General features: G+C 41.2%; 1 protein-coding gene across 1 annotated transcript; it reads left to right on the forward strand.

Moving 5' to 3' along the window:
- The first annotated feature begins 4,992 nt into the window (after window positions 1-4,992).
- LOC102420580 (olfactory receptor 7A10-like) lies at window positions 4,993-9,807 on the forward strand. The gene is made up of 2 exons (XM_006099680.2): window positions 4,993-5,034; window positions 8,841-9,807. The coding sequence occupies exon 2, from the start codon at window positions 8,854-8,856 to the stop codon at window positions 9,805-9,807; it is 954 nt and encodes a 317-aa protein (XP_006099742.1). The 5' UTR covers window positions 4,993-5,034; window positions 8,841-8,853.
- The last annotated feature ends 4,359 nt before the right edge of the window (window positions 9,808-14,166 follow it).

Consider the following 14,166-nt stretch of genomic DNA (forward strand, 5'->3'; position numbering starts at 1 on the left):
CCCCCCCCCCCCCGCTTCCACCTTGAATACACATAAAATCCCAGGAACTAACTGACCACCTGCGCAACTCACTCTCAAGTTGGTCCGCTCATATGGGTACGTTTTTTCTACAGTGGTACCCACGCCTGTGCCTCTTTCTTTGTCTCTACCTGATTAAAACTTACTTTATTCTCACTTTGATTCATCCTTGAAAACTTTCCTGGATGAGTCAAGGATCTGAAGGTCACCTGACACTCGAAAGTTCCAGATTGTGCTGGGGCAGGGCCAGCCCCCAGCACAGAAGTGGTCCAGTAATACATACATACATGAGAGGTACAGAGACAAAGGGGAAATGAGGTATATGTGACATTCTGAGCTAAAGATGAGGTATTGGAGATACGACCTGCCGGGAACCAATTCCAGCATGTCATAATTTCAAGCTTTTCATCAAAAGGTTGATGAAACTTGGGGACTCAACAGGTTGAGTCACACATATAGTCACCTGTTGGGAATGGCTAAAGGCATTTCCCCAAACCTGAATAGGAAACTGATTGTGGCTGCCAGACAGTTAAAGGGCATCTTAATCTACATGTTATTGCCTCCTACTGGCAAAACACCTGAACAGCCGTAGGCTATTCCCCAAACTGACAATGCTTCTGTACCTTTTGAAACCTTACCCTTTGAAGTGTATTATCTCCACCTTGCCTTAGGACAAATTGTGTTAATAAAAGCAAGGGTCCTAGACAAGGAGGGTGTCTTCAGTTCCTTTAGCTGAAGGTCCTCTGACCCCCAATGCCTTTCAAAATTATATCTCGTCTCTGGATGCTTTATTAGTCTCTGGATTTCTATGTCATCTAGGCAGAGCGCCTTTTCCAGATTCCTGAAACCTTCTTGATGCTGGGACAAGAACCCCGGCAACTACCCTTTCCCCATTGTATACTCTTGGCTCCTTCTTCCTAAATTAATGACTGTATGTGCATGGGTTTATTTCTGGGTTCTCTGTTCTGTTTCATTGATCTATGAGTCTTTTTTAATGCCAGTATTGTACTGCTTTAATTACTATAGGTTTTTATGTAGTTTGAAACCTGTGGGCATGATGCTTCTAGGTTAGTTTTGCTTTTTCAAGATTGCTTTGGCTATTCAGGATCTTTTGTAGTTCTTTACAAATTTAAGAATTGTTTGTTCTATTTCTGTGAAAAAAATGACATTGGAATTTTGATAGAGATTGTATTGAATCTATGGATTGCTTTGAGTATTTTGTAATTCAATCTAGTAAATGTGAATATCTAATTGGCTTTAATAACTGATTCATGAATCAGACAGCATCCCACCTAACAAGTAAGAGAAATTTCTGAAAGGTTGTACAAAAGTAGGTTTTTACAGAAAAAAAAGAGTAGCATAAGGGAGCTCTTAATAACAGAAAAGAAGAAATTTGGGGGTGGGGCCTTGACATCTTTTCTTTGGGAGATGAGAACAAGAGGGTTTTCTCATGCAGATTCCTTCTTCTTTCTACAGGGATGGAGAGGGCCCATGTGACAGATTACCTAACTGGTGCTTGACCAAAAGATTCCAACCTGGTTGATAAAATTGTATTTCTGGGAGATGTAGACACTTCCATTAGATCCAGTATTAAATCTGGGTTTGGCATCCTGGACTTTCAGCATGAGTGATGCCAATATTAATTCTTCCAATCTGTGACCACAGTATACCTTTCCATTTTTGCATCTTCTTCAGTAACATTCAGCAATATGTTATAGTTTTCAGTGTACAGGTCTTTCACTTCCTAGGTTATGTTTACTCCTAGTATTTTATTCTTTTTGATGCAGTTGTAAGTGGGATTATTTTCTTAATTTCTCTCTCTGACAGTTTGTTATTAGACACCACAGATTTCTGTAAATTAATTTTGTATCCCACAATGTCAGTGAATTCATTTATTGGTTCTAACAAATTGTTTTTATTTTAAATAACTTATTGGAGTGAATGAATGAAATAAACTGAACGTATTTAAAATGCCAACTTATCTGAATTAAAGGAGCCATAAAGAAATTAAGAATACATGTAATCACCCTGATCCTCTGCTTCCTTATTTCTAGCGGTGATGTGAGATGATAAACCTAATTCAGTCAATTTTGTTAATAAATAAAATATTTAGAAATATTTGGTGAGTCTAAGAATTGCTTCACAGGTAAGAAGTAGATGTATGCGTACGTGTGTGTACATTTTATCTGAATTTTTTCTAATAAACACACACCCATATATGTCCAACACAGACTCGTTAAAATTTTCATCTTGCATGTTAAAAGAAAACTTGAAAAAAATTGGAGGGAATAGAAGCTAAAAGAACAAATGGTTAAATTAAAGTGAAATTAAAGGAAAGACAGGGAGACATAAAGATGTAAAGTAGAATTGTTGAGGAAGATGGCGGCAGAGCTGGTGGAAGTCGCTCTCTCCTCCTCCCGGCCTGGACTTGGAATCACAACTAAATTATACAACAATCAACCTAAATAACCAACTGAAAACAGCTGAACAGAAGTCTTACAACCAAATATTTGCAGAAGGAGCCACATTGAGACCAATGCCATCTTTCCTGGGGCAAGCACTACCCTCCAATCTGCATCAGCCTAGGGGACTGCACAAGCCCCACACTCCCGGCCCCCTTGCCATCCTGTCTGAGCTCACAGCCCACAAAGGAGTGTGCTGTCTGAGCCTGTACTAGGAATGGGGAAGCGGTGACCTTATTTCTAGAAACTCATATCAATGCAAAAGACAATTACTTAAACCTGCATAACAACCTTACCCTGTTTACTGTGCTTTCCCTGGTAACCGGCCATATCTGACTCCCCTCCCTGAACACCTGTTTCTGTCTTCAGTTAATGATGGTGGTTAAGGTGGTATTTTCAGGAGTTACTTCGTTTTCCTAGATCTCTACCATATATATAGGAGGTATACATGTTATTAAACTTTTGTTTGTTTTTGTCCTGTTACTCTGTCTTTTATTACAAAGATGTGTCAGCCAAGAACCAGGAAGAATTTAGGTTAAATTATTTTTCCTCCCCTAATGAACAACAGGCTATACCATATAGCCTAGGCCCTAGGGGAGTAGAAGGCTATACCATCTAGGTTTGCATACGTGCACTTTCTGATGTGCACTCAATGACAAAAATCGCCTGTGGATGCATTTCTCAGAACATATCCCTGTTTGTTAAGCAGTGCATGACTGTACATCTTTCATTCAAAATCTTAAGCAAACACAATTTTTGGTGAAGATGGCCTACAACTACTTACCCCTTACTCTACAACAGGACCAAAACTTGCTACTCAAAGAGTGGTCCTCAGACCAGGCCCTGCAAAACCAGCATTTTCCTGGGAATTATGAGAAATGCAGATGCCCTGGGCCCACCAGCACCTGCTGAATCACTATCTGTGCTTGAACTGGAATCGTGGGTGATTCATATTGATAAAGACTTGCCAAAACCGGTTTGGCTCAGTGGATAGAGCGTCGGCCTGCGGACTGAAAGGTCCCAGGTTCGATTCCGGTCAAGGGCATGTACCTAGGTTGCGGGCACATCCCCAGTAGGAGATGTGCAGGAGGCAGCTGTTGGATGTTTCTGACTCTTTATCTCTCTCCCTTCCTCTCTGTAAAAAATCAATAAAATATATTTTTAAAAAATAAAAAGACTAACAGCAATTTAAGCAAACATAACCAGTCAGGAGGGCCTATGGGAGGAGATAGCACTAATGGAATTTCTCACACTGTATGTAATCGTCAGAGCCCTACAGGAAGAACGCTATGTTTATAAAGCTCCATGGTTCTAACTTCCCCTTCCCTCTTCCTTTCCCCTTCATAAGTAGCCCTCGATCTGGGCACACAGGCCAGAGTGTGCATGTGGCTTGGCATGGGTTGCAATACTTTCTTTATTCTGAATAAATCCTTTTGCTGATGAAACACCTAGTCAATGTTATTTTTTTAAGTCAATAATATGCACTGTGAAGTTGGAGAAGGGCTCGTCTAGACTAGGAATTTTTACCTTCTAAATATGACATAACTATTTGTGTTGGGTATGGCAAGTATTTAGCAGCCTATCTTCAGATATTCCCTCATTGGGAACCACTGCACAGTTTGAGAACTGAAAGCATCATGACAGATTGTAATCAAAACCGTACTCTGATTATCATGTTGGGTTGGTCACTAAACTTCCTCAATCACAACTTCTGCAATGGAGAATGAAGGTCATAATTTTAGCACTTCAGAGAAAGGACTTTTATAAAATTTAAATCAAATAATGCGTATAAGGTACTAAACTCAGATTGTATAGCATAAATTTTATAATTATGTCTCATAATTAGCAAAGGTCTTAGAATATGGGTCTAAATAGCAGCTCTTATTTTCTGATATAAGTATGAAATTTCTCATTGATTTGTCAAATGTGTCAAGAAGCCAAGGAGGGTGGTGCACAAAGCTTTACATCAAAGTCACACCGTCCTTTCCCTTGTTGAAGAGAGAAATAGCAATTTTCTGGAGGTATCATGGCTTGTGCCTCACAACAATTCAGTGCTTTCAAAATTCAAGGTTCCTAGTCAAGCCAGTTTCTTCAGTCTGGGACTTTAGAGAAAATGTAATTCAAAGTTGGGTAAGATGCTGGGAGATGAGACCTCAAGAGGGTCATGAAGAAGGAGTAACAAAAACAAGATTCACTTAACCTCTAACCTGATCCCTTGGGAACAAAGAATTGGCAGGAATTTTTCCATTCTGTTCAGACCAGTGTGTCCACAGGGAAACCGGGTGCTCAGAGGTGGGAGCAACAATGCAAACAGCATCTAATGAGCAGATAAAGGAGGAGTAATATCTCCTCTGCTGCAGACTGGCAACATTTGCAACGTTAGGCTGGAACAGAACGTATTTGTTTCTTTGGGAGTCTTAAGTCTGACTCTGAGACTAATGCTTGACTCCTTCCTGCTCTTTTGTCTGAGAACAGAGCTTCAGTCTCCAACATAACCATCCAGGGAGCAATTCAGACTTCTATAAGGAGCCCTTCCTTTCAGAGGCCCATCCAGGTGAGTCTGTGAGTGGAGCAGATGCTGTGGGAAGATTCAAGGAGTGCATCCCAGAATTTCTCCCTGAGGTAACCTGAGAGGCTAACCAGGCCAGCTCAGAGCTGAGAGACTGCCATACCTGTGTGCTAGGTGGGCTAGTATACAGTTAATACATTTAGTATGTTAAATTAGTTTTCTCCTAAAAACATTGCTGTTTGGCATAGAATTCCTTTATATATGTATAGATGGAGTTAGGGAAATGGATGAAAATGTATTAATTTTGTGTGGTCAATTCTATCAGTCTGTCATATTGTGTCTTCTCCCATTACTTTTAAACATAAACAGTTCTACATTTTTCACCTTGGCAGAAAAATTCTTTTGCATTCAATTAATGATCTTTTCTATCCATTTTCTAAGCATAATCTATTTATGTTTACATAGGTATAAATTATAACTGTAGATACTACTTTCTCCACTGCCTTTTAAAAGTATATTTTTGTATTTTTATTTCCACATCTTTACCCATATATCTGAAATTGGAGACCTATATTGATGTGATTAAAGTTTTGTGGGGTTTATTTTGGCTTTTCTTTTGTTTTACAATTTTATTCAATTTTACTAATGCCAATATTTGAATACACAATATTCAACAATGTTTATTTTCCCTGCCATTTTTTATATTATGAATATTCCATACCTTAACACTTTTCCATATAAAAGCACACATTTATCAAACTACATAAATGAATAATCAGTGAGCTCCCTGCTCATTTGACCTCACATTATACAAAGAAGGCCCAGTACAATGAAATAAGTGTGCTATCATATCATATTCTCAGGGATAAATATGTGAAGAAAGGGGATCAATTGTTGTGGCATAAGCAGGATTTTCTAAAAAATGTTCGGGGATGATTTGTAGGTTGACAAAGAACAGAACCAGGACCAGTGCCCACCCATCAGTTGTATCACAAAAGAGATCAAAACTCAAACCCAAAAATAGCAAAGGAAAGATGCTATTGAGCCGTGTAAACACCAGAGTGATCTAATAAACATGGAATAGGTGCAGGAAGCACAATTAGATCAGAGGCTGGACAGGACGCTGTGATGAGGCCAGTGGAGCAGTGAAGTTCCAGTCAGTGTGTGGTCCCTTGAGTCAGAGGTAACTTCAGCATCCACGCTGGCTCCCTCTTCTCTCTGCACCTGGCTCTCTGCTGGGCTTTTCACTGTTATTTTTCCCTCATAGTCAGGAAATGGCCTTTTAGGCTGTCCTTGCATTTATTGTGTTGAATTCCAGATTTGTTTCACTGTGTCCCAAAATAAGACGTGCCTTTTACATTGTGATCCAGCATTTTTGCACGACACACACACACATGCATGTGTGAACAAAGGGAGCCATGAAATGATTATGTATGGACGCTCACTGTGTATGACACACTCTAATACTTTCTTTTGTGCCTCCTTGATTCCATTCTATTTCATTCTTACAACTGTAATCTGACACCCTAATGGCTCCTGATCTCAGAATATACAGAGCACTCCTCAAGCATGTCGTCCACACCTAACTTCATGGAATCCTGTCATAGACTACATGTTTATTCAGCCACACTAAACTAAATCTGAAGGGGGAGAGAAGGTGTTTGTATAACATGTTATATGCCTCAGGTACTCACAGTCTAGCAAGGAACAAAAACATGGGATTAAATAAAAATCTCACCATGGGTGCCCTAACACTTAGATTAAGAGCATGAGAAAGTGACCTTTTCCTGTGCTCATGCTAGAAAAGTAAAAGGTTCATGAAGGAGAGGATCTAGTCTCTCTGAAAGAGGAGTTGGAGTTTGAATGATTGAGGGGGGTAAAAAAAATCCAAAAAGACCAGTGGGGAGACCCCAAGCAGAGGAAAGTGAGCCCATAAAGGCTCTGAGCCCCGCAGCTGTGGTGTCAGGTGAAGCTGGACTCAAGTTCAATGTGTAGGCGACCAGTGTGAGGGAGGCCAGGGCTCTGTGAGGGTAGAACTGGCCCAAAGTTCACAGACACTTGAGCCTCGTGTTTGAAGCTACGAAATTTTGGCTTCAATCTCCAGTGAGGTATCACTAGGGGAGGAATTTCAATCAGAGAGTTCAGTGATCAGTGTTAAAGTTCTCTCTGAGTCAATGTGAGTATTTGGCTAGAGGGGTGGCCGCCTGTTAGATGGGAGAGATGACAGGGAACTGAAATATGTCTATGGAATATGAGACCCAGGTGTTGGGAAGGATTAGAGACATTGGAGAGGAGGAAGAAAATAATCAGCCTCATCCTATCACAGTGATGATAACCATTCATTTACCAACAAGCAGGAAGTACACCAAGCTCTCTACATACAGTATATTGATTTTCTGTCCACCATCATAGGCCGAAGGATACTTAAATCTTCACCATCAGGTGAGGGTATTAACAATTATTAGGCTGTAGCCCTAACCAGTTTGGTTCAGTGGATAGAGCATCGACCCGAGACTGAAGGTTCCTGGGTTCAATTCTGGTCAAGGACACATTCTTGGGTTGGTGGATCGATCCCCAGTAAGGGGTGTGCAGGAGGCAGCCAATCAATGATCCTCTCTCATTATTGATGTTTCTATCTCTCTTTCCTTCTCCCTTCTCTCTGAAATCAATAAAAATATATTTTTTAGAAAAAGACAAAGAGAGAATCTTAAAAGCAGCAAGAGAAAGCACGAAGTTACCTACCAGGGAGCACACATGCAACTCTCAGCTGATTTCTAAAAAGAAAGTTTACAGGCCAGAAGGGAGTTGTAAGAAATATTCAAAGTGATGAATATCAAGGACCTAGAACCAAGAATACTCTACCCAGCCCAGCTGCCATTTAGAATTAAAGGTCAGATAAAGAGCTTTACATACAAGAAAAAGCTAAGAGAGTTCATCACCACCAAACCAGTATTACATGAAATGTTGAAAGGTATTCTTTTTTTTTAAAATATATTTTATTGATTTTTCACAGAGCGGAAGGAGAGGGAGAGTTAGATACATCGATGAGAGAGAAACATCGATCAACCGCCTCCTTCACACCTCCCACCGGGGATGTGCCCGCAACCAAGGCACATGCCCTTGGCCGGAATCGAACCCAGAACCCCTTAGTCCGCAGGCCAATGCTCTATCCACTGAGCCAAACCAGTTAGGGCTGAAAGGTATTCTTTAAGAAGAAGGAGAAGGAGGAGGAGGAGGAGGAGGAGGAGGAGGAGGAGGAGGAGGAGGTGGAGGAGGAAGATGAGGAGAAAAAGATAAAAAATATGAACAATAGAATGGCAATAAAAACATATCTATCAATAATTGAAAGTAAAAGTCCAGGTAAAAAGCAAGGAATCTAATGAACAAAATAAACTGATGAATAAAATAGAACCAGAGGCTTGGAAACATGGAACAAACTGATGAATCTCAGAGGGAAGGAAGAGAGTAGGGAAGAGATTAACCAAAGAACTTATATGCACATATGCATTACCTATGGATAGAGACAGTAGCATGGTGAAGGCTGGCAGTGGGTTGGGAACTGGGTAAAGGGATAGGGTTGATAAAAGGGAGACATCTGTAATAATCTCAATAATAATAATTTTTAAAAAAATACCTGTGTAATCCATGACCACCTTGGGGAAAAGGTGCGAGGAGAACAGAAATTCCTAATCAGAGATATCATGGGTTGGGGTGTGGGTGTTAAAGGGGATGATATGTTGAAAAAACAGATATTGTTTACTTTACTGCAAAATATAACTGTAGCATTTCAACTATGCTAGTAATAGCAATTTGTTTAAAAACTGATCATGCTACTTTTTCTTTCCTACTAGTCACCTACACCACATGAGACAAGGCAATGATACCCCAATTTCAGAATTTCTTCTCCTGGGACTTTCAGAGGAACCAGCACTGCAGCCCCTCATATTTGGGCTTTTCCTCTCCATGTACCTGGTCACTGTGTTGGGAAACCTGCTCATCATCCTGGCCGTCAGCTCAGACTCCCACCTCCACACACCCATGTACTTCTTCCTCTCCAACCTGTCCTTGGTAGACATCTGTTTCACCTCCACCACCGTCCCAAAGCTGTTGGTGAACATCCTGACACAGAGAAAAATCATAACCTATAAAGGTTGCATCACACAGATTTATTTTTTCATACTATTTGGAATGTTGGATAACATCCTCTTGACAATCATGGCCTATGACCGCTTTGTAGCCATCTGTCACCCCCTACACTACATGGTCATCATGAACCCCCGGCTCTGTGGACTGCTGGTTCTGGTGTCCTGGATCATAAGTGGCCTGAATTCCTTGTTACAAAGCATAATGGTATCGCAGCTGTCCTTCTGTACAGACTTTGAAATCACCCACTTTTTTTGTGAAATCAAACAGGTTGTCCAACTTGCCTGTTCTGACACCTTTCTTAATAACATGGAGATGTATTTTGTAACTGCACTACTGGGTGCTGGTCCCCTCACTGGTATCCTTTACTCTTACTCTAAGATAGTGTCCTCCATTTGTAGAATCCCATCAGCTCAGGGGAAGTATAAGGCATTTTCTACGTGTGCATCTCACCTCTCAGTTGTCTCCTTATTTTATGGTTCAGTCCTAGGAGTGTATCTCAGCTCTGCTGCTACCCAAAGCTCACACTCAAGTGCAGCAGCCTCAGTGATGTACACCGTGGTCACACCCATGCTGAACCCCTTCATCTACAGTCTGAGAAACAAAGACATAAAGAGGGCCCTGAAAAGATTCTATGGGATGGCAGGTACAAAAGGGACAATCATCCTGAGGTAGAAAAAGTACTTTAAGACTCAAAAGCGGAAATTGAGATTCTTTCATCAGATTGTAGTTTTCAGACTTCGTCCTTGTATCCTGTCCTTGAATTTCCTTTGTTTGTTTCAACTCTTCTATACAATTTAAGTAACCATTTCATTCAGCTTTCTGCTTTGTCTGTTATATGAACAGTTCCCTTTTTTTTCTTTTTACCTTCACAATGTTTTTTCCAACCTTGATCAGAAATGTTTGGAAGTTTTCATTTACTTCACTAGAAACATTGATGTCTTAACAATAATTTCTTCTCAAATGACATATATCATTGTAAGTAATTTGTTCTGTGTTCACCATGTGCCCCGCATTTTTGTACATCAGTACCTTAACTGATCCTCCTGATACTGTAGACTTTATGATTGTTCCCTATACGTCTCAGTCTGTAGATAGTGATGCAATAGGATAGGAACGCCTGGGCACTGGCCTGGGTCCTACTACTTGTTCCTTAGAGCAGAGTCAATGTTTTGACCAGATGGATCCTTATGGTCTTTATTACATTTATAACAAGCATCACGGAACTATGGAAATGTAAGTTTTATTACTCACAGGTCCAGCATGCCCAAATGCCACACAGGAAAGTGAGTGTATGTGTGTGTGTGTGTGTGTGTGTGTTGTGTGTGAAAGAGAGAGACCGACAGGCAGACAGAGAGATAGAAAATGGACTTCGACTGAAGGACTCTGCCTGTATTGTGGCCCAAGACAGGATGGCTAGGGTTTTATGGGTTTACTTTTTCTTTAAAACATAAGAGTTGGAATTAGAGCAGGGGATGGAAAAGTGGGTTCACCTATAAGGTCAGTTATCTAGGTTTCTACAAGGGAAATTTTGTAATATGTTAATCTGTGTAAGAATCAATAAAATTCTGTGTTTAATTCCAAATAAACTTTGCTACCTAGATATATCCATTGTTTATGTGAACTTTCTTGCTTTGCTTGTAATTAAATTGCTTGTAATCTATATATATACACACCTAAGTGACCAAATGACTGAACGACCGAATGACTGGTCACTATGATATGCACTGCCCACCGGGTGCAAACGATCAATGCAGTAGCTGCCCCCTGGTGGTCAGTGCGCTCCCACAGCCAACCTCCTGTGGCTGGCCAACCTTCCAAGGTCCCTTCCCCAGGCAGGCCAACCTCCTGCAGTCTAACCCCCTATAAGGCCAACCTCCATGGTCCCTCCCCCTGGCCCACCAACTTCCCTTGGTCCCACTACCCAAACAGTTGGCCATCCCAGATTAGCCCCGATTGCCAACCAGGCCAAGGGATTCCACCTGTGCACTAATTCATGCAGCAGGCCTCTAGTTAAAAATAAAATTGCATATATTTCAAGTTCCAAATCAAATTAAAATTAAAGGGGAACTTCATGGGTGGCGGCAACATGAGTGCTTATGTAGTAGCAGTGTCATATATTTGTCAAAATGATTATCTGAGATGGATGTCTTTGAAAAAAAGCTTAGTCAGGTACTTGTGATACAAACATGCTACTGTATTTCATACATAATATTCAGGTTTCATTGTCTTATTTAGATGAGGGTCCAATTGTGGCAATTATAATAAGGACCACAAGGGTCCATCTAGTCACAATATTACTCTGGTCTCAGGAAAAGTAGTAGGAACCAGGCAAGTGCCCAGGCATTCCTTTCATATTGCATCATTATCAATAGACTGAGATTTATAGGGAGCAATCATAACTACCATAGTTGCTGGCAAAACTTGATTATCCAATATCTATCTTCCAGTGGAATCTACTTGGAAACATACATGAGAGGTTCAGAGACTGAAAGAGACAGTGTGGTACCATTTATATGACATTTTGAGCTAAAGATGAGGTAAAGCACCTGGAGCTACAGAAGGGAGGGAGGACATTGTGAGACAATAAGAAGAAAAGATGTTCAGTAATTAGAAATTTGTCCTGATCTAGGTATCTTATATAAAAAAAGGCTAATATGCAAATCGACCAAACGGAGGAACGACTTGTCGTAATGTCACACACTGACCAGCAGGGGGCATACGCTCAACACAGGAGCTGCCCTCTGGTGGTCAGTGTGCTCCCACAGGAGAAGTGCTGCTCAGCCAGAAGTCAGGCTCAAGGCTGGCGAGTGCAGCAGTGGTGGTGAGAGCCTCTCCCACCTCCACAGCAGCACTAAGGATGTCAGACATCCCCAAGAATTCCCAGGCAGTGAGAGGGCGCAGCCAGGCTGAGGAAACCCACCAAGTGCACATATTTTGTGCACCGGGCCTCTAGTAGGTCATGAATGTTATCTCTGATGATAATTCTTATTATTGGCAAGACTCAAAGTTCAAATTTTTTAAGGGAGATATAAAAGTTCCTATCTGGCAACTAAAGGGGAGCTCAGAGGGGATGTATAAAAAAGAACTTTTTTATAGAAAAGAGGGAAGGACAAAAGAGCTATTAAAAACAGGGGGGGGGGGAAGGATTATTTGGGGGCCAAGACATCTTTTATTTGGGGAAAGACAGGAGGAAGAATTTCTATCATACAGATTCCCTCTTCTTTCTGTGGGGAATGGGGCAGGCCATGTGACAGATTACCTTATTGGTCCTTGACCAGAAAATTCAGGGCTGGTTGATTAAAACTAAGCTTTTCAGCGCTGATAAAACTTCCATTAAATCCAGTATGAAATCTAGATTTAACATCATGGGTTTTTAACTGGAGTGATGCCATTTTGGGCCTGCGGTTTTCTCTTTAACAATAGTATTATGGAAGGAAGATGGCAGCCCGCAGGACGGTAGTGAGGGAGAGAGTATGAGTGAGGGAGAAAAAGAGGAGTGTGTGGATATGTAGGGTGTGTGAATGTGTGCATGAAGAGCAGTCAGATTCTGCAGGAATTTGGGGGCTGGTGGGCCAGGCTCCCCTAGCTGGGAAGTCTCTGCTACTGCTGCAATCTCTCCTGGGGCAGCCAGCTCTGCCACAGAGGCCACGCCATCTTGAAGGGGAGAGCTGCTGTGACTGGGAGCCTCCACCAGGGTGCCGTCAGACACAACCCGGTACCCTACAGCCACTCCAGCCAGGGACCTGCTGCCTTGGTTGTGGACCCACAAACACTAAGACTACAACCTCCTTGACCACAAGCTCCTCTGAGATCTGGAACATGCTCCTCTCATGCCAGCCATATTCTTTAGCCCTGAGCAGCACAACCATGTGTGCAAACAGCCAAGCCTTACACAGCAACCCTGGGACACACAACTGCACAGATGCCCACCAAGCCCGAAGCATCGACCCCAGGCCTGGTGACCATGTGACCTACCATGGAGGCCGCCGCTGCAGTCACAGGCACAGTGTGACTTGACACCCAGATCTTTCAGTGAGAGCGAAAATGGGGAGACAAAAAAAACAACCCCCAAAGAAAAGGAAAAATCACCAGAAAAGGAGCTAAATGAAATGGAGGCATGCAATTTGTCAGAAAAAGAAGTGATAATAGGGTCATACACTTCATAAACCAGATGGATAAGAAAATCAACAACTTATGTATAAATCAAGAATAAATAAAGTGTGATATACCTACAATAAAGAGCACTGTGGAAGGTTTCAACAGTAGACTAGAAAAAGTGGAGGACTGAATAAATGAATTAGAAGACAGGGCAGAAAAACTCATCCAATCTGAGCTGCAATTGAAGAAAAAAAATTAAAAGGCAGGAGTAGAGCTGAAGGGAACTTTGGTACAACATGAAATGAAGCAACATATGTATAATAAGGGTGAGAGAATGACAAGAAGAAGAGCAAGGGTTAGAAAACTTAATTGAAAAAATAATGTCAGAAAACTTCCTTGATTTGGGGAAGAAGTCACACAAGCACAGAGAATCCCATCAAGATGAACCCAAAAACACACGAAGACACATCATAATTACAATGGCAAACTTTAATGACAAAGAGCGAAACTTAAAGACTGCAAGAGAGAAACAGAGAGTTACCTACAAGGGATCTCCCATTAGATTATCAAATGATTTCTCAATCGAAACACATCAGGCTAGAGAGGAATGGAAAAACTATATAAAGTGATGCAGGACAGGGGACTGAGTTCAAGAATACTCTATCCAGCAAGGCTAACATTCAAAGTTGAAGGGGAAATCAGGAGCTTCACAGACAAAAAAAAGCCTAAGGGAGTTTATCACTACCAAGCCAGCAATGCAAGAAATGCTAAAGGGACTCTTGTAAAAACAAGAAATTAAAAAAAAAGAAGGAACACAGGCACAAAAATAAAAATGGTTACAAACAAGTACCTATCAATAATAACCTTGAACATAAATGGACTGAATGCTCCAATGAAAAGACATCAAGTGGCTGAATGGATAAGAAAACATGA

Source organism: Myotis lucifugus, unplaced genomic scaffold (assembly GCF_000147115.1).
Source record: "Myotis lucifugus unplaced genomic scaffold, Myoluc2.0 scaffold_280, whole genome shotgun sequence".
In the NCBI taxonomy this organism is placed as follows: Eukaryota; Metazoa; Chordata; class Mammalia; order Chiroptera; family Vespertilionidae; genus Myotis; species Myotis lucifugus.

Excerpts from the sequence above, each read along its gene's own strand:
- LOC102420580 (XM_006099680.2), top strand. The coding sequence starts at position 8,854 with ATGAGACAAGGCAATGATACCCCAATTTCAGAATTTCTTCTCCTGGGA.